The sequence below is a fragment of the Nuphar pumila genome, chromosome 1, assembly GCF_984573655.1.
Source record: "Nuphar pumila chromosome 1, dmNupPumi1.hap1.1, whole genome shotgun sequence".
In the NCBI taxonomy this organism is placed as follows: domain Eukaryota; kingdom Viridiplantae; phylum Streptophyta; class Magnoliopsida; order Nymphaeales; family Nymphaeaceae; genus Nuphar; species Nuphar pumila.
In genome coordinates, this window is record NC_143249.1 from 178,730,070 (window position 1) to 178,751,145 (window position 21,076).

Consider the following 21,076-nt stretch of genomic DNA (forward strand, 5'->3'; position numbering starts at 1 on the left):
GTCAAGATACCATTTTTTAGAGAGAGAAAGAGAGAGGTCAGGTCAGATCAGGTCAGGTCATCATGGGTGTCTCATGGGGATGGCCCGGAGAACCGGTGGGTCATGCCGGGGATGCCTCCGAAAAACCGGCGAGACGGCACCAACTGTACGTTCCACGTGGCAATGTTCCAGTAGGGCCGACCGTTCTTGGCCCCCACTGATGACGTGGCTGAGAGTACGGATACTTGCCATCCTTGGTGAGGAGAGAGAGAATTGAGCAATAGAATAAAACAGGCAACAAAATTCAAAATCACCCTACACTCTCCGGACACGCGCTTAGTACTTGGGAGTTAAAGCAGGAGGGAAGAGATAAGGGCAATAAAGGCACTGCCCATGACCAAACCACCATCAAATGGTGTGATGACACGTCACCTCGGGCAGGCTGACCGAGTTGCAGGCACAAATATCCAATTCAATCTTAGAAAGAAGCCTGTAAACAGGTTCGAGTTTGAAGTGTAAACAGGTTCGAGTTTGAAGTGGGTAAAGGGCCAAGGAGTTGGGAGGAACTTCTTTCCTAAATTTGCTTTTTAGGGTTTCTTGTGTTACTTGGAGAAGTGTGGGAAATTCGACTGTATTTTCCCACTGTCTGTTTTTCTTTGTTTTGTTGGTCACTGGAGATGGATGATGTGTATGAGAGACTCGTCAGAAGGATGAACCCACCAAGGTAGGATTGCTACCAATGTTTTTGTTGCTCTTTTTTTTTTGTTGGTTTTTCTGGTACTGTATTCTTCTCTTTTTGTTGGTTTTTTTTTATATATCGTATTTGGCTACAAGGTTTTTTCTTGTTTATTTTATATCCTTCCTGCAACTTATCTGCTGTTACTTGTTTCCATCCTTTTCTTCTTCTTCTTCTTCTTCTTTTGGATTCTGTTTTTTCACCTTTTTTGTGTTGGTTTTTGTTTTCATAACCTGCTTGGTGTCTTACATGATTTTTTTCTTCTTTTAGATTGGGGTTTTCTTAAATTGGTTACTTTCCTTTTTTGAGTTGGGGATGCTGCTTAATTTTTTTGTGTGTGTTGATCTCTTTTTGTGTTCTTTAATCCCAACGGAAGAACACAATTAAGAAGTCCCACTTCTGCTAAACTTCTCTTCTCTTTTCAAACTGAATCTGTTTTCTTTTTCTTTTTCTTTTTTTTACCTAAACGGGCTGTTGATTTTCCTTCCTTTGATTTGAATTTCTTTTCCTCTACTTCCTAATTCGAACCCTCTTTTTTTGTTTTTCCTTCTTCTCTTAACTTTTTTCAGGGTTGTGATTGATAATGACTCTTGCGAGAGTGCAACAGTAATTCAGGTAAATCTTCCTACTTTTATCATGAACTGCAGTTTTTTTTTTTATGAAAATTTATCATGAACTTCAGATTTCAAGAAGTTTTGTGTTTCTTTTAGTGCTGAGTGGACCCTTCTCCCTTTCTTGGAATAGGTTGATAGTGTTAATAAACAGGGGATTCTTCTGGAAGTGGTTCAGATTCTTTCCGATCTTAACCTCATCATCACAAAAGCTTATATCTCTTCTGATGGAGGATGGTTCATGGATGGTATGCGTTCAACCAAAGCTTATGTTATTTTTTCAGACTTTGCAGAGAAAATTTTATTTTGATCACTATTTGCTTGAGTTTTTTGTTCTGATGTTTTATTTTTTCTTGTATTTTTCGGTGGTTTTAGTTTTTAATGTGACAGACCAAGATGGTGAAAAGCTCAGGGACGAAAAGATTATTGATTATATTCGGAAGGTGAGAGAACTTATCACTCTGTTATGCTCTGCTTCTTAAGTTTTGTCCTCTTTTATTTTGTATTTTTTTTTTTTTGGGGGGGGGGTATGTTTTAAATTTCTATATTCAATTTTTAAAAACAAAACAGAATAAATAAAGCACGGAGAAGATCAAAATAACATTTAAAAAAACAGAAAGGTTCACGTGACCTTAAATTTCTCCTCTTCAGCTTTTGCCAGTGTAGCAGTATGTTTTTCACAAGTTTAATATAATTATCTAGTGGTACGTATATGGCTCCTTTCTTGTCTATCCATCTAATCTTATCATAATTCTTGTACTTGCCTATTGACTACAGTTCCTTTTTTTCACGCTTGTTAGTTTATATAATATTAATGAGAATAAAGTGGCACTGTTCCTTTCTTTTAATAAATTCAACCTTGCAGTTTGCTGGTTTCAACTTTCAAGAATAGATAAAATAAATAAGGCAAGATGTGCCAGGCTTGCTTTCTTCCCCAAGTTACTAAGATTTGAACTCCTTCTGAACAGTGGAGGCCAATAAGACTATAATTTATTCTCAAGCCCTAACAGACATTTGTCAAGAATAATATTTTTTTTGTTAAGTTGGTTTACCCAAAATAGATCTGAATAAACTATGTGAGTTGACTGTTTTCTTTTCCTACCCCGGGGAAAGTTTGTTGAAATTAGGTGGTGGTGTCCCCTTCTTGTCTGCAAAATATAAAGAAAACCATGAAGGTTACTAATATGACCTACCCTGGACTGAAGGTAAAAGGGTGCAGGTGTTTACTAAGTTTCCGTTTTTTTTTTCTTTAGTATGACCATGTAGATGTGATCTTCATGTTTAATTTTGGATGGTGCAATTCTTACGCATAGGTAGGTTTTTCAAGTTTTAAAAAAACAAAGGTCCAAAATTTTCATAAATATCTAAGGCTCAAAAATTATATTTTTTTTTATCAAAAAACACCAGCCAAGTGTCAACTCTATCAAATCGACCATGTCAAATACATCTGTATGGTCAGAACAAACCGAACACCAGAAGTGCGCTACGTACACAATTCACATGTCTGTCCAGTCCATACTCCCAATCCCCATAAAGGTTATTAATATGACCTAGTTTTCTTTTTTCCATAACAAATATGACGTATTTGCTGTTATTTTATAGGGTAAATATTGGCTACCAATGAAGGTAGGAAACAAATTTGCTAGAAATGATAGGTGCAAAGTTGTATAGACTCAATCTAACCATGCAGATGTGTTCAGCATAGTTTGTTTGTCAAGGATCCAACTTTGAATCCAGCTTTCTTTTGAGTTATGAAATTTTGACACATTGTGGGTAGTTGATTTTTAGACCCCTTTTAAAAACCCAATTACTTATCATAATCACATAATTCAAAACAAGTTTCTTACTCAACAAACTGTGTAGATCACATCCATAACATTTGATAAGTGATTTCTACTCATTAGTTTCATACCTTCATTATTAGTAGCCAATATTTACCCTATTTTTATATTACCCAGTGTTGTCAGTATCTGTCTGAATCAGCCGATATGCAGAAAATCCATACAAAAATGACCCAATTCAGATTTTCTTCAAATAAATCATAAAAATGTTTAAAATAGATTTTTAAATATTTCTTAATATTAGTTTAATATCTTTGTGACATGTGTCAACTGCTGGTTAAAAGTTGGCTGATTCAGTTTGATTCAGAGGTGAATTGAATGGTTGACCCAACGATTCGAGGGCCCATACGAATCTGACAACATTGATATTCCCAGCATGCAGAATGCCATGAAGATTATTAATGTCATAATGTGACCTAGTATTTGCTCTTATTTTGTATTAGTGCATGCAAAATACCTGATTTTGTGGCTTAAATTTTTGCGGAATGTTGCAGTCTCTTGAAACAGATGCAAGTTTCCTGCCACCCTTGACAAGATCAGTTGGTGTCATGGCTTCAATGGAGCACACTTCAATTGAATTAATAGGTGCAGACCGACCTGGTCTGCTTTCTGAAGTATGCGCTGTGCTTACAAGCCTAAAATGCAATGTTGTTGAAGCTGAAGTGTGGACCCACAATGACAGGGCAGCAGCAGTGGTCCATGTCACAGATGCATCTACTGGCGCTGCCATCGAAAATCCCAAGAGGCTTTCATTGATCAAGGAGCTTCTCTGCAATGTTCTGAAAGGGAGCAACGGCTTGAGGACAGCCAAAACTACAGTCTCATTCGAGGTCACACACAGGCAGAGAAGGTTGCACCAAATGATGTATGAAGACAGAGACTATGAACGAACTGAGAAAGCCAGGGCTGAGGATGCCATGCTCAGGCCTCAAGTCACTCTTATTGACTGTTTCGAAAAAGACTATTCAGTCATCACAATCCGGTCCAAGGACCGGCCCAAGCTTCTCTTTGACACTGTTTGCACTCTAACTGACATGCAATATGTAGTGTTTCATGGAAGAGTTGATACAAAGCGGATGGAAGCTTATCAGGTATACTTTTGATTGTTGCACATAATATAGAACTAGAATTTTTTACTCCTTTCTTTATATATATATATATATATATATATATATATATATAGAGAGAGAGAGAGAGAGAGAGAGTAATGGGTAGGACCTGCAAAATGGGTTTTTCAGGTTTTTTCGTTTTATTTTTAAATTCTGACTTTACAGATGTGATTTATGTACTTGATTTTATAGGGATAAACTCTTTAAGTATTCGATTCCAACACGGGTGAGTTTTTATAAGGTTAAAAAAATCAACGATCCAAAATCAACTACTGGTTAAAAAAGCTCCAAATATAATTTTTTCATCGAAAACACATTATCCGGGTGTGGATTCCTCGTGAATCGACCCCAACACGTATCATTTAGCATATTTCATAACCTACCCTTTACTTTATATATATATATTGACTGCAACGTAGTGAGGAAACAGTCGCATAATGAAGCTACAGCTGGACAAACTTAAACTGATCTGTTTCATTATCCTTCAGTTTTCATGATAACAGAATTCTGAGAATTGAGAAACAAAAATTAAACCTGAACTCTTATCCTTTGTGTTCCCAATATAATCATCCGGTTGATCATTTTTCCATCTTTGTCAAATGTCCTATTTGAATTTGATGTATGGACAGATAACTGGGTACCAGAATGTTTAATCAATCGGAGAAGCCATGATGGTGCTCTGACTTTCAGCCTGCTCATTCTCGGTTTCTCCTGATGATGCTTCGTGCTTGATTTGCAGGAATACTTTATCAGACATGTTGATGGCTTTCCTATCAGCTCTGAAGCCGAAAGACAACGAGTGATTCAGTGTCTGGAAGCAGCAATCGAGAGGAGAGCATCAGAGGTACATATTGTCCCAAAACCTGACTCTCAGACCAACTGATCAACTTCCTCTTACTGAATCTCCCTCTGGATGTGCAGGGATTGAGACTAGAATTGAGCACAGATGACAGGGTGGGGCTTCTTTCTGATGTTACAAGAATATTCCGCGAGAACAGCTTATGCATCACAAGAGCAGAGATCACAACCAAAGACTGCAAAGCAATGGACACCTTCTATGTCCGAGATGTCTCTGGTAATCCTGTTGATAGCAAGACCATAGAATCAATACGCCATCAGCTCGGCAAAATGGTTTTGAGGGTGAAGCACAGCTCTGCTCTCCCTCCAAATACTCCAGCCCAAGAGACAATCACTGGATTCCTCTTTGGGAACCTCTTCAAGGCTCGATCATTTCATAATTTCAGATTGATAAGATCATGCTCATGAAGTTCTCAGACAGCAAAAACCCTCCAAAACAGCTGATATACTCTTAAAATCCAAACAGAAAAGGTAAATATCAAAGAGGCAACAGAAAGGTAGTCAGGGATGTGGTGTAATATTTCCCACAGTGCACTATATAGATTAACGCATGATTGAATATAGATTACAACCAGAGGACACTATGACATGTATATATGCATTTATAAACATGTACGTATATAACTACATACATGCCTCTTTAGGTCTGCAAATACTTCATGTACAAAGTGTCGTTTAAACAGTGTACAGAGACTAAACAGAATATGTGCATACTTTAATGTAATTATACAACTTTCACTTTTAAGAAATTCAGCTCTGTTTTCATGCGTCGTGTTTTTGTGCGCATCAAATGGTCAACACTAGTAATATGTAGCAATAATGTCAATCGGAAGCAAAAATCCAAAAGGATGGTTTGGAATCAAGATACAACTGTGAAAGGCACACTACGAGGACATGATACAATAAGAAGCACCGTATGGACAACAGAGAACTGTCCTAGTTGGAGCAAGATGGAGTTGAGCGTTCTTGTTCCATGAACCCAACTGGTTAACTAGTCTCAGGAGCAAGTGTAGAATGAAAGTGGGCAAAATCTAATCATTCTGTTAATGCATGACCAAAATTTTCCACTCCCATCAAATTTCTTTCAGCGGGGAAGCATAAGAATAAAATTGGTAAAAAGGTGGACTTCATGTGAAATCTCATGAGAAATAAAAAGTGCCATAGAAACTGACATTTATTTCTGTTGGTCAGCCATCATCTTTCTTCGAATGAACAAACGTGAAAACTAGTAAAAGGGTGACGACTTCATGTTAAAAACTCCTAAGGAATCCCACTATCATAGAAACTGCTCATTTAGTTAATGTTTTTCAGCCTTGTTCATTTGGCATTTTAGGGCTTGCTTAAAAAAAAAAGAATATATTGCCAAGGTTCTTTTCCTCATTTGAGAAATGGTGCCCATAAACATATATAATGAATACCCAACATGCCACTCTAACGTGGACATGCATAGGGTAGAAAGGGATGAAAAGACGTAGTAACAGTGGACGTTGATCATCATTCCATCTAAAACTAGGTTTCCTTCATTAAAAAAAATTGAAATTAGTTTTGTTTTGGTTTGAGAAAAACTGAAATTAGAAGTTTGGAAGAGTTATTTAACATCTAGTCTTTGTGAAATAACTTTCAAAAAAACTGACCTCTTAAATTATCAAGATCTGAATGCTATTCCCAGTTGATCATACAAATAGAAAGAAAATATCAGACAACAGTGGGTCAATTTCTTTTTTCTTGTAATAAAAAGAATAATTCAGTCGTTAGCAAAGGCCTACATACCCATCAAGGGTTTAACGTATATCTGATGATTCCCTCTCAAAATGCCAGCATTTAGATTCTTCTGCAAAATATCAAGATGAACTGAGAGAACCGAATCTTTCACATTCTGTGTGTGGGTGTATTCTTTGTCCATGATCAACTCCAAGTCCTCAAAATGCTTGATCTTGCACTCAATTTTCCTAATCTGTGAGTTTGTTCACAACAAGGAAATGAGATCCCAATGTTGGACTTACATTGGATATAAAGAGAGAGAGAGAACAAACCTGTGTCTCAATGATGGTTGACAGTAAATGTTCTATCTCCCTGTCTTCTTGGTCTGCAAGCAACTTCGCATTAGCAGCTGCAGCCCCAAGAGCAGTAGCAACAGCAGCTCGCATTTCTAACATAGATGCACCAATCTTTTCATCAACATTGATCACTATTCTGTCTGTAAGATACAGTGGCACATTTCAGAAAATGAATGAGGCTAGGGGTGATCTTTTAAAAATGCTTAGAGAGATGGCGCATCAACAGAAAGAAATAAAAAGTTGCCGCAGTCACCACTAGCAAATGGTCACCAAGTATAATAAAAAATAAAAATAAATATTAAAAAAAACTGATCACCAACTCAGTCAACTTGGTGACCATTTGCTAGCAGTGACTGCGGAATTCCAAACCAATGCAACTCCAGCCACAAATTTGAGCCGTAGCTAGGTCTAGTATTTGCCTGAGCCCAGAGATGCATTTACTAGAAAACTTTATATATAGGCACTATAGCTACAATCAAACAGTAAAATGAATCATGCTTAATATCTCAATAACGTTGTAGAGATCAAACAACAGAAGACACCTGATTGTTTATCCCTTTCTCCAATCTTGCATGTCTCCTCAGCCTCGACTCTATAGAATTTAAAGCAAACACTTGAATGAGAGCAAAACAGACTTGAATGATTCAAGCCCTGAAATGTGAAGCCCTTAATGAACAACTAAGATCATCAGAAAAGAAATGCAAACCTCTCCAACTCTGGCAAACTGGTAGAACCAAAGTTGTGAGCCATTTCCTCCTCGTCAGTGTCTAACAGCATCTTTGCAGATGGGCTCTCATTGCATAGGGCTGCAACAGCAGCCTCAGCTGCAGCAGCCACTACAAATGGGCTAACCATTGTGGATAGAGAAGCAACCTAGTACAATGAAGAACTTGGTCAACATTCAGTCAAGGAATCAACAGAGAAGGATAGCGTTCTTTCTGAGATGGTGTGACCAAGTCTTACTACAGACTCCGACATCTTACTGACAACTCCATAAAAGTGGTGTAAGTTGCCTACTATGTTGAGTTGCACATGGATGCAAACCACATCCAGGCCCTTCAGCAACTTGATACAACTCACGACACCTCTGGTAAGCCAAACTACAAAAACCAAAATTTTGTACAGGAGAAAACAGACCGTCGTAGCAAAAAAAAACAAAAACAATGGCTCACATGTGTAATTAATGAAGTGCCAGCATCAGCAAGTGGAGAAAGGCAGCGTCGCTTGACAGAATGGCCTTCAACACTTTCTGAAGGTACTACCTCGGTATCTGCAGAACGGTCACCCTGCTGATCTTCATTCTTGACTCCAAAAGAAATGGCTCCTGTTCCTTTGCTCTCAGTGTTTCTAGCATTAGTTCTAATATTATGGCTGCCTAACATGTGGTCACCAGATGGAAGTTGTATGAGCTTCAAAATGCAATCATGTTTACTTTTGGTTTTCACGTGACCAGCAACATTGTCCCAATCATCTCCATACTTGAGAGCACCTTCCATCAGAAGCAGGACTTCTGCATTAGACCATGTATTGGCCAAATCACTGCAGGTGGTGTTGGTACAATCTTTCTGAATAAAATCACCGACACACTTTCCTTCACCAAACTTCTCATTTTTGAAGCAATTTGCACAAATCACAAACTCTGCCTATAAATAACAACCAAAGCAATCAATCGCACATGGAAAAATAAGCAGCAAATAGCACAAATGGAACACCTAAGAGCATCAGAGTCCACGAGGTCACAAAGATAGCTAACAGTTGAAGGTGCAAATTTGCAAAAACAAAGTGGGGAGCTTCAGTACGAACATTAATGCAATGTGATCTAGGATAGACTAATCAAAATGGAAGATAGACACGTAATTCAATGTGTGAGTGATACCTAGATGGAACCGGTTATTATAGTTGACATAACAACTTTCAACACAGTGAAGAAACAAAAATGATGACCCATCAGAAAGTTGTATGATTGCATCTCATAAGAAAAGCATAAAACATCTTTAGTATCAACTTAATTATTAAAAAAAGAAGCAAATTTCGATATATTCACCAGGAATAAGTTTGAGCTACAACGCCTTGAAGATATTGACAAAAGAACAGGATAACTTTAAGCTCAAGCCATAACATTTGAGATGAAATTTCTACATAGAACCAGACATCCATATGCCTCAAGGCTAACTCCCATAGAAATTGCTACATGTAAGAATCAGCAGTCCTTAACTATGTGAAACAAAACCACAAGGAATTAAGTAGCTTGTTTAAAGATTGAAGACATTTAGGAGTTGTCAAAGGCAACCATAAAATAAATAAAAAAAGCTATTTTATGAAAATGTACCAGTACCCTGACACAAGACCAACATGGTGCGTAAGTCGGGTTGGATTTGAGTCACTACCAAAAGGCTATCAGATTCCCAACATTGGTCCAGCCGAGTTTGCAACAGTCCACCCACCAAAGTGATGGATAATCAGGGATGCCTGTGAAGAAAGGACGAGTCTTCAAATAAGAACAAATGTCCAGCAAAGATACCAAAGTGGACAAGCACAAAGGGTCACTATGGGCACACTCACAAAGGGCACACACCAAAGAAGGCTCACAAATATAAAAATAATTTTTTTATTAATCCACACAAGTATGCAAAAAACATACTTACAAAGAGGGGGAGATCCCCTATATATACAACCAAGAGCGAGACCTCATAGCCGTTGGAGTTAGTCCAATGACTAGGTTTCTAGCCATTGGACTAGCTCCAATGGCTAGTCAAAGTCAGCATTGAGTTGAGCAAAACAACAAAAATAAAAATAGGAAGAATTATAAAAAAGAATAAAGTATATACAATACATATATATACATTATATATGTACATTTTAACACTACCCCTTAAACTTACAGTAGAATGACGGAAAGTTTGCTGAGAAGGAAGTGGAACCTAAGAGCTGAGAGAGGTTTAGTGAAGAAGTCTCTCAATTGGTATTCCAATATGACAGAGCAGATTAATGTTGCCTTGAAGATACTGAACAATCCATTTCAATGTGCTTTGTTCTCTTGTGAAACGTATGGTTGTTGGTGATGTAGATAACAATCTTATTGTCACACCACATCTTCAAAACACCTTTTATTTGAATTTTCATGTTAGTCAGTAGTCTTCCCAACCAAACCACCCCCATCATAGTGGTCTTCGGCTAGTCCCGATATTCGGCTTCTGTTGATGAAAGAAAGACTTTCTATTGCCTTTTGCACCTTTACGAGATCAGAGATACACCTAGAAAAACAAAAAAACTCGTGGTTGAGTGTTTATTGTTGGGATCACCTCTCCAGACGGCATCAGTATAAGCAATTAAATCAAATGCAGACGAAGAAGACATAAAAAAGCCTCTAGAAATAGAAGTTTTAATGTATCTAATGATTGTCAAAACTGCTCCCATGTGAACAAATGTAGGAGCATGCTGAAATTGACTAGTTGTGTAGACGGCGTGTGCTATGTCTAGTCTAGTAATTGAGAGATAAGAAAAGCATTTTTAACGTCCATTTGGTATATGGGTCAGTTCTTAATGGATGCAACTGCTATAAAGGTCCTAACAGTGGTGATTCAGGCAACAGGGGCAAAGGTTTCTTCATAATCTATCTCATATTCTTGTGAATACCTTTTGGATACTAATCTAGCCTTATACCTCTTAAGGATCCCATCACTCTTGGTTTTTACCTAAATCCTATGGGTTTCTTTCCATGTGGGAGGTTTTGAAGAGTCCAAGGTTTAACATTTTCTAATGCCTCTAATTATACTTTCATAGCTTTTACCCATTCAGAGTTTTCTTTGGCTTAGGCATAGGACGAGGGTTCTACATAGGAGTGAATTAACGGAATGCATGCCTTGTATTTAAATGAAAAGGAATCGTAAGATGCAAACTTCTCTAGGGGCTTTGATACTCTAGAAGATCTCCTAGATAGCACATCATCTTCACTTCCAATCTTTGAATAATTTTCATGTGTACATGGAGGTTTTTGTACCCTACGTCTAGAGTATTGAAAGTAGGTTCTATCACCATGGGGTTGCTCTTCATAAGGCACTTCATCCCTTGATTCATCGACATTCTCAGAACCAAACTCACAATCACAACCATCAATATCATGCTTTGAAACAAAATCAAATAGGAAAGAATACTCAGTTACTTCCTTAGGTTTTTCACAATAAAAAAAATCATTTTACAAAAACACATTTCTTAAAACATATAACTTTTTATTTTCAAAATCATAACCTTAGTTGTCAAAGGCAGCGCCTAGGAGCCGCCTAGGCGTCCTAGGTGAGCTAAGCGCAACCCCATCGCCTGGGAAACTAGGTTTGGGCGGTGGGGCCCTATTTTAGCTCCAAGCACGCCTAGGTGCCGCCTTACTAGGTTGCGACTGACTAGGTGTATCTGCTTTTTATTTTTGTTGACCCACATGGGTCATATAAAAGGGAAAAAGGGAGCCCTAATTGCCCTATTTTCCCCTTTTTCACATACTCTCCCTCTCTCCTCTCTCGGCTGCCCCCCTTTTCGCACTCTCTCCCTCTCTCTTCTCTTGGTTTTTGCAAGAAGAAGAGGACGACCCCGACCCAACCAAGGTACGCCCCCTTCTCTCACTCTCTCTTTTTTGTTTTTTGCAAGAAGAAGAGGGTGACCCAACCAAGGTATGCCCTCCTTTCTCTTTCTCTCTCTCTCATATTCTCTTTTTCTTCTTTTGTGTTTTTTTGTCTTTTTTGGTTTTAATCCATTTGGGCTTGTTTATTTGATTGAAAGTTTGATTTTGTTGTGTTTCTTTTCATGTTTTTTTGGGTGGTGTCTATGTGGATGCTTGTTTGATCGTGGAGATGAATGGGTTCAAGATTTGGAGTTTGTGTTCTTTTTTCTTCCGGATGCAGTGAGGTGGTCTTGTTTTATGTGATTGTGATTAGGAAAGAATTTTGTTGAAGTCTTGGTGGGGTTTGTAGGGAAACTATCATCATTACTGAATTTGTGTTGATCACATGCTTGTGGAGATGATCTGACGAACATATTTAGTCAATTTGGTGTCATGTTAGGGTTGTCTCTGTGTGCATGTAGTTTTTCTCTTTTTTTACTCGGTGGTATTCTTCTCATGATTTTGGATACTATTCAAGAGTAGTGGTGGGTTTTTGTAGTGTGATGGAACTACCTCAAGAATACTCAGATCCAGGGGATAAGGTTTGTAGAATTTGCAGAGCATTATATGGACTAGAACAAGCTCCTCGGGCATGGTTTGAGAAGTTTCGCTCAGCGGTAAAATCACTTGGTTTTGAGCAAAGTCATCACGACCCTAGTTTATTTGTGTCATCTTCTGTGCTTGAAAAATGTGTACTACTTCTTTATGTAGATGATATGATATTCTTGGAAGATGATATGGAAAAAGTGAAGGAGACCAAAGAGAAGTTGGCTAACATGTTTGAGATGAAAGACTTGGAGCGTTTAAAATATTTTCTTGGGTTGGAGATAGCATATAGGTGTTATCAGCGTATCCAAAGAAGTATGCCACAGCATAAGTATGCCACAGACTTGGTGGTGAAGGCAAGATTGGCAGATGACTCAAAAAAAGTCCTCTCATATGGAAACAAATTTGAAGATGCAAGTCACTAATGATGTTGAGCTAGAAGATCCAGTCATTTACATACAATTAGTTGGAAGTCTTATATATTTGACTATATCCAGACCAGACATTACCTAGGAAATTCATGTGGTCAGTTAATTTATGAGCACTCCCAGGACAGTTCATTTAGCTATTGTACTCAGGATTATCAGGTATGTAAGAGACACAATGCACTATGGCATGTTCTTCTCATCTTCTTCTGATACAAAGCTACATGCTTTTTGTGATGCTGACTTTGAAAGTTCTACCCGAGATAGGCTTTCCACTACTAGTTTTTGTGTTTTTCTGAGAAGTTCCTTAATCTCATGGAAAAGCAAGACACACCAGAAGGTTACTTTATCCACTACAGAAGCATAATACAAAGCAATGGCTCAAGTCACAGCTAAGATAGTTTGCATATGATGGCTATTGAGTGAGTAGGAATTTCCAGTGCAGATAAAACTCAATTGTATTATGACAACATGAGTGTTATCTATATTGCAAGGAATCTAGAATTTCATGAGCGGACTAAACACATTGAATAGATTGTCACTATATAAGAAGGGCTTATGAAGATGAAATCATTGCTTTGAATCATGTGAGCTCGAAGAGTCAAATTGCAGATGTGTTTACGAAAAGTTTGGCTCCGGCACATTCCAATACTTTTCTTTCCAAACTTGGAATGATTCCCTTACATCACTCCAAGTTTAAAGGGGGGTGTTGAAACATATATGTAATTTAGCTTTTACTTAGTCTTTATTCTTTTGTATATAGTCTCATAGGTAAGGGGTAAACTTGTAAAATGACTCTTTAGGTTACTTTTTCTTTGTAACCGTTTAGAGAGGTTGACTCATATAAGAGGGTACACTCTCATTCAAGAAAAGAAGAATGAAGTTTTCTACTTGTGTTAGCTCCTTCCCTTTTTATTGTATGTTTCTCTTCTTGCTCTCTTAAGGCTTCAATAGTATACATGTTTCTTATTAATTTTAGTAGTTTGTTTACATATTCTGTATGTTTTTTTTATTTTTTATTTGGTGACCGCCTAGGCCTTTTTAGGGGCTCACCGCCTAGGCTCAGCCTACCACCTACGACAACTAAGATCATAACACCTATAACCTTTTTAGTTATCAGCGTATCCAAAGAAAGCACAAGGAATAGCCCTAGGAGAAAGCTTGTCATTTTTGTAAGTTAAGATAAAACACATGCATCCAAAAACTCTTAATTTGAAATAATCATGAGTGAGTTTGAAAAGTTTTTCAACATAAGAGATGTTTTGTAATAATGAAAATGCATTTTGTTTATAAGATGCACAACAGTCAAAGCGAGTTCAGTCCAAAAAACTTTAGGAACATGACTTGTAATAAGTAAAGTTATGGTGATTTCAACAATGTGCCTATGTTTTCTTTCAGCTAAACCATTTTGATGTGGTGTGTGCGGGCAAGATCTTTGATGTGTAATGCCATGTGAATTAAGGTAATCTTTAAATTCTTTTGACAAAAACTCTCCCCCTTGAATCAGTGTGAAAGATGAAAATGTTATTATTAAACCTATTTTTAACTAAGACCCGAGTGGGTAGCTTAGTTGGAACAAGCCTTGACTGTTATATAGGCAGTCAGGGTTCGATTTCCGCAGGCGTTATTCCCCTTGCATAAGCTGAAGTCGGTGGCTCCCCGGGGTCAAGGGATGCATCCGGGTTTACACCCCTCTAGGGTGGTTTTCCCATTCCTATATATATATATAAAAAAAAAATATTTTAACTAAGTTATGAAAGTTTTGGAAATGCAAGAAAACTTCAGACTTATGTCTAAGAAAGTAGATCCAAATATATCTAAAAAAGTCATCTACAAATATCACATAATATGCATATCTACCTTTTGATATGATTGGTGTTGAATCTCACATCTGAATGAACTAACTCAAGTGGTCTAGAAGAAACATGAGTTCTTTCATAAAGTTGCATCATTTTGCCAAAAATACAATCATTACAAGTAAAATTGTCCATGTCGAAAACAAAATTCAAGCTTGGGAAATATGAAATTTTAGATACATTTGGATGTCTTAATCTTAAATGCCACAAATCCAAATCTAATTTTTGGATATTACAACAAAATGTATTATTGGGTATCTCCAAAAAATCTATATAGTAGAACTATGGTCTTGTACCAAATCATCTTCCCTGACTGGTGCACCCAGCAATCATTTGATGAGGAGACAGTACAACCATGATATGATATCTGGAAGACAGATAAAAGGTTTTAATATAATTTGAGAATATATCTAATTTTTTGGAGTTTTAATTTTTTTTTTAAATTCCCTATTTCTTTGACTTCAAGAGATGTACCATCGACTATAAAAACATTAGACACGCTTGAATTAGTATGACATTCGGATAAAATATCAAATTTTGGGGTCATATGAAACGATGCACTAATATCAAGAAGCTAAGGAAGACTTACTGAGATCGAAGTATGATGAGACCGCGACTCCAGTTGAGGGAGTGCTAAATTATACATATACATATTTGTGTATATAGTATACTATATATGTATATATATTTTAGGGACCAAGTCAACCTAGGTTGACTTGCTCCCAACAGCTAGAAATCTATCTATTGGGAGAACCCTTGATCATCTCGAGTGCTCTCTCTCGCTCTCTCCATTGTATATAAATAGGGGTGTTCTCCCCTTTGTAAAGTTATGCTTTTGCACACTTGTTTCATTCAATAAAATATATATTTTTATATAGTGTGTTTTCTTGTGTGTGTCCCCTTTGTGGGAGAACACGTATGTGGTCCCCTTTGTGAGATTTATGAGTGTGTTCCTTAGAGAACACATTTGTGGTTATACACTCAAGTTGCTGGACTTTTGGTTCGTGATTCAAGACTCTTTGAATCTTTACTTGGTATCAGAGCTTGGCTCTTTTTTATCTCATTCAAGTGTTATGACCTTGGTTCTCTCATCTTCTAAAAGTGCAACTTCCTTCCCGTTCTCCACTTTTGTGAAGATAAGTTTAGGTTCAAGATCAGACCCATTCACAAATCCTTGCCCCAAATATGGTGCTTCATGAATGAAGACCATATTACATAGTTAGTGTCATTGAGTTTGATGGGCATAACAATGACACCTTTTTGGTCTTCTATTATTACAAAGAAGGAGAGAGGAGAGTGAGAGAAAGAGAAGAGGCGAGAGAGAGAGAGAGTGATAGATGTAGAGAAAGAGCACGCCCACTTGAGCCACCAGAAGCACCGCACCACGAACAATTTGAAGAGCAATCCACGAGCACATGAACAATGAGTTTAGCCAACTTCGAAGAACAAAAGCACTACCATGTGAAGAAAGGAGGAGCATTCAAATAAGAACAAATGTCCACCAAAGATGCCAAAGTGGACAAGCACAACACAAAGGCCACAAAGGGCACACACCAAAGAAGACTCACAAATATAAAAATGATATTTTTATTAATCCACACAAGCATGCAAAAAGCATACTTACAAAGAGGGGGAGAACCCTTATATATACAACCAAGAGGGAGATCTCATAGCCATTGGAGTTAGTCCAACGACTAGATTTATAGCTGTTGGACTAACTCCAATGGCTAGTCAAAGTCAACATTGAGTTGACCAAAACAACAAAAAAATAAAAAATAAAAAATAAAAATTACAAAAAAAAGTATATACAATACATATAAATGTATATATGTATACAAATACATATACATACATAAGTATGTATACATATAGATACATGTATATATATAATATATCTATATATAAATTATATATGTACATTTTAACAATGCCTGAATTAAGTGGGTCATCAGGACCCATATGGTACTTGGATCAGGTCAGAAGTGCATGATTGTTTCTCTAAACCTTTCAAAAGTGCATGTAATGAGTATTTTCTCTACCTGATGGAAGAAGATGATCTAGTGTAAGACAAAGGTCTAAAGTTTCCATCCGTTGTGTAAGGGAATGAGCTTGATGAGAGCATTGTCATTATGGCTAAAACGGCTATATTGTTCATTCATCTTCATCAACAATTGGTCGTTACATCAGATGACTTAAGAGTTCATTTGAAAATGAATTCATGACAAATTTATAAAAGCCTCCATCAAGTTTGATGCTTGTAATTCATTTCAATCTTCAGTTTAGGAATTCTATGGCCTTCAGCAAGAGGTATCCGACTCACATCCTGATAGAAAGTATTAGGGCTATTGACTACCGACTCTATAAGCTTTAGTCACAAGACTGTATAGTATTGCAAGCAGCCAACAGTCAAATCCTGACTGGAATTAGGCAAGTTTCGCCTTGGAGTTACAGAAGACCTATAAAAGGATCAATGGTGCTTTGGAGCTCTTTCCTTAAAATCAAGCTCAATTGGTGAAGACTAGTTTCATCATCTAAGACTACATTTGACAATCAATTAAAGTCAAAGGACGCCAATTTCCTTAATTTTAGGCCTTTCTTAAAAGGAACACAAAGGGGGTAAATATAGAACATCATAGAATTGTCACAAATAATCCGAGATTTTGAAATTCTAGAGGTTATCCAGAGAAAATCACAGGCCATGAAAATTTACATAGTATCGTGCAATTTCAAAAGCTAGCCTAATTCCAATTTACTGCAATATTATTCCAATTTTTTGTTTTTAAAATTTTAATTATATTTTTCTTGTATGGCTTTAATCATTATGTACACCAAGACTTTTCCAATACTTCCCCAAAAACAAAATTTTTAAAATCTTGTGAACTTTTCCTTGCCAAGAAGAGCCAGGAACAAGATTTGTTACCCATTCATACTTGTTCAGAGTTGCATCAAAACAGCCAACTTTAGCAAAGACCAGGATAAGGTGCTTAATGGCTAATTATATGAAATTAAAAATCATATAAACTAAGTGCTTCAAGGTCTATTAGCAACGCTTGTCACCTTCAGGCAACTATGAGCTCCTTAAATGTGAGAGATTAGAAAATATGAAAAAGTTTCAACTGAAATAAATTCAGAAAACATATTCTCAAGGAATCTTTCCCCATACAAAAACTGAAAAAGGAAAAAAAAAACACCAATGAACACACTAAAACAAGCACATGATCAAAAGGCAGCTCATTTGTTGGGATAAAATGATCAAGTAATCTTTTCGACAGAGAGATACCTTCTCACAAACATAATGACTGGAACCATATTCTTCCCAACAATTGTTGCAAACCAGTCCAACTGGAGAGACATTTTCGACTCCACCATTTTCTTCCGAAGTCTTTGAATTGCTGAAAACATCCACATAAGACGTCAAAGGTGGAAACTTAAATTTGTCATCAGCCCTTTCTCCAACGTTACCGGCAGAATAATTCTTTGCAACATTCAACGAGGGAACCACTCGAACACCCAATGGGAAGCCTTGTTCGACAACCACCGAAAATGGCGCCTCTTCGCAAGCTTCCTTAAACTGATCAGAACCCTGAAAGTTAATCAAACCCCAAATATCCAAAAAGTTATACACTTTGTGGATCAAACTAACATCCCCAATCAACATTTTCCTCAACTCCGTGAACGTCAATCTTCTCGAAGTATCCTCCCGGTACTTGCTAATCATGAAATCCCGATACTCCTTGTATATTTTGGGCGTTCTAGAAATCGAGCTACCATCAAAGAATTCTTTAAGGTGATGCCTCTCTACGTCATGAATCTCATCCCAAGAAAACCAACCTAAGTTACCAAAAAATAAAAATACATAAGAAATACTAATAACTAAAGAATTATCTCATTTTCCAACTGTTGATGAATCACAACTGTTCTAGTAGAAAGAGTGCGTGTAAATTAAGGCGATATTACCAAACAAAAACCAACCTAAGTCGCGAAACTTCAAGCAGAAAATTACATCAAAACCCATAGGAAAAAAAAAACAAAAAAGACCTCAATTTCCAACTTCAACATAGCCCTAATCGATCGAAACAAAAGCAATGAATCTTCCTCACAAGAAACCCGAAAAAACAAAAATCACTGTAAAAAACCCTTAAAAAAAGTACTTTCGAGTAAAAAAAAGCGATAATCACTCGATTAAATGAATATCTCGCGAAATATTCAATCAAATATCCATTATTCTAAGATAAACACTAACGAACCGAGCGAACAGATAACGGGAGACGGAACGCCGTGTCGCCTGAGTGCTTACTCGTGTAGTTAGGGATCGTGTACAACTCCCGGGCCGTCTCGGACGAGTCGGACGCGGGCTCCGCCTTCAATTCGTGGGTCGATGGCCTCGACCCCGATTCGTCTCGGAGCATTAAGGAATCGAACAGCTCGCCCGAGTCTTGCATCATCCTCTGTCTCTCGTCGCCTCCCTCACTCGAACAGAAGACCCAAACGAAGCGCGTCGCTTTAAATACTCGACGCGAGATATTTAGCTCAGGGGCCTCTTTTTCATACTAAATTGCAGAATGGTGCTCCGACCTAGTTGCAACCAGGATCCGACCCATATTATGAAATCCAGATAGTATGTATCCGAATCTGGCTGAGATCCAAAACAAAATACGGTTGGGACCATCTGGGTCCATGTCAAATTTGGATTAGCAACCTGTTTTGGATGAACTCAGTGCCACAGAAGCTCAGATCCTATCCATGAAGTTTCACTATGATAATTGGATGAGATCCAGACCCACTATCAAAACAAGATGCATTGTCAGGTTATGTCTGACCCGACCCATTTTATACCCATGATAACTTTCCCTCTTTCTCTTTTATCTTTTTTCTTAGAAGGTGGTTGTGCCCACAGATCCTGTTGGGTTTGGAACCCATTAGGGATGCAAATGGGTCGGATTCAGTACGGAGGCTTTGCAATTTTTAGCTGTCTCTGATTAAATTTTGATCCAAATCCTCATGTATTTAATTATTTTGGATCCAAACTGTTTGCATTTGGGATTTAGAAAATTGTACATTTCAAGAAACATGTTATTTTTGTAGTACAATACATTTATTTTCGTATTAATATACACAATCCCTACTGACAACACTCAGTCCCGTATATGGATCTTGATCGAACCCAAACGCGGCACAAGACCAAATCGGTCCATAGTAACCCAATGGGGTCCAATTTGGGAAACCATCTGACCACACAAGTAGCAATAAGTCTTCACATCTTTCAAATTGAATTAGGGGTGGCAACTGGTAGGGTTTGTTTCGAACCTAGGTGAAACCGGACCCAGATCTGATTTGAGATGTTGGTATTGGGTCTGAACTCGACTCAATCGGACCTACCATAAGAAAAACATACCTGGATTCTATAAGGATTACATCAACCCGACCAGACCAAACCCAGTAAAATAACTTTTTACATTGAAAATTTGCGGATCTTAGACAAAACTCTAGTCGAGCCGGGGTGGTATGAAATTTCACAAGCTATTTGAGTCTGAACCAAATTCTAATCGGACCCATACATGAATAGGGATGGCAGCGGACCGGGGGAAAGCGGGGCCCTGCCCTGCCTCGCCCCGTTTGGACCGGGGATGAAGGGTATGAAATGGGGATGGAGGCGGGGACGAAAGTTAAAATCCATCCCCGTCCAGGGATGGACGTGCACTTTTCCCCGCCCCGTCCCCACCACGATCCCTGCCTCATCCCTGCCCCAACCACTTTTCCCCGCAATATCCCTGCCCCGCCCCGCCTCATCCCTGTTTGAACCGAGGATGGAGGACATGAAACGGGGATGAAGGCGGGGGTGGAGGATAAAATCCATCCCCGCCGGGGATGGAGGCGGGGCGGGGGTGGAGACCTTGTCCCCCGCCCCGCCCCGCCCCACTGCCATCCCTATACATGAACCAGATTCGGACCATATCTGATAAAATAATATTTTTTATCATTTTTACACAAACTATACCAGAATCCATGTATTAATGGGATATTCGTGTCTGGACTCAGGTCTTATTATTTATCACCATACCCAGACACTATAGGGTTTGGTCCGGGTCGGGTCCTGGTAAACCAGACCCATTGACACCCCTAGGTCAGATAGGTAGCTCAAGGAGTTAGATTGGGATATATCCAAATAAATCATATATCCAACTAGTTCACACCTGACTCATGATGGGCCAGGTGAGCTTGGCCCACCGGGCTACCCGACGTGTTGCTCACCCTTATCATGACAATATATGATTAGGGGTGTCCATAGGTCAAGTATGACCTGGATGTTGTCACGTACTGGGTCAGGTAGAGTCACAGTTTGGTAACAAATGAACGAGTCCAAATTAACTATTCGGGTCAGTTCCATGAAGTCCAGTTAGCATATA

At 38.1% G+C, this 21,076-nt stretch overlaps 2 protein-coding genes across 3 annotated transcripts; one reads left to right on the plus strand and one right to left on the minus strand.

Moving 5' to 3' along the window:
• Positions 1-473: 473 nt before the first annotated feature.
• On the plus strand, positions 474-5,883 carry LOC149851455 (ACT domain-containing protein ACR6-like). Its single transcript, XM_090015198.1, has 7 exons — positions 474-703; positions 1,285-1,330; positions 1,460-1,574; positions 1,702-1,769; positions 3,662-4,258; positions 5,016-5,120; positions 5,198-5,883. Exons 1-7 carry the CDS (start codon positions 657-659, stop codon positions 5,540-5,542), a joined length of 1,323 nt encoding a protein of 440 aa, XP_089871324.1. The 5' UTR covers positions 474-656; the 3' UTR covers positions 5,543-5,883.
• Positions 5,884-6,751: 868 nt separating this feature from the next.
• Positions 6,752-19,140, minus strand: LOC149851456 (SWI/SNF complex subunit SWI3A-like). 2 transcript variants are annotated; one of them, XM_090015199.1, is made up of 7 exons: positions 18,967-19,140; positions 17,950-18,500; positions 8,364-8,834; positions 7,898-8,064; positions 7,734-7,783; positions 7,168-7,331; positions 6,752-7,088 (listed from the first exon to the last, which is right to left on the minus strand). In XM_090015199.1, the coding sequence occupies exons 1-7, from the start codon at positions 19,112-19,114 to the stop codon at positions 6,897-6,899; spliced, it is 1,743 nt and encodes a 580-aa protein (XP_089871325.1). In that variant the 5' UTR covers positions 19,115-19,140; the 3' UTR covers positions 6,752-6,896. The 2 variants fall into 2 exon arrangements, with proteins under 2 accessions (XP_089871325.1, XP_089871326.1); XM_090015200.1 differs by having other exon boundaries at positions 7,168-7,283; positions 18,967-19,134.
• Positions 19,141-21,076: the final 1,936 nt, after the last annotated feature.

Bases quoted from the DNA above. Each gene is read 5' to 3' on its own strand.
- LOC149851455 (XM_090015198.1), top strand. From the start codon at position 657: ATGGATGATGTGTATGAGAGACTCGTCAGAAGGATGAACCCACCAAG. The intron at 1,331-1,459 runs GTAAATCTTCCT...TTCTTGGAATAG, and splicing joins AGAGTGCAACAGTAATTCAG to GTTGATAGTGTTAATAAACA. The intron at 5,121-5,197 runs GTACATATTGTC...CTGGATGTGCAG, and splicing joins TCGAGAGGAGAGCATCAGAG to GGATTGAGACTAGAATTGAG.
- LOC149851456 (XM_090015199.1), bottom strand. From the start codon at position 19,114: ATGATGCAAGACTCGGGCGAGCTGTTCGATTCCTTAATGCTCCGAGAC. The intron at 18,501-18,966 runs GTAAGCACTCAG...TTGGTAACTTAG, and splicing joins CACGATCCCTAACTACACGA to GTTGGTTTTCTTGGGATGAG. The intron at 7,089-7,167 runs GTTTGTTCTCTC...ACAAACTCACAG, and splicing joins CAACCATCATTGAGACACAG to ATTAGGAAAATTGAGTGCAA.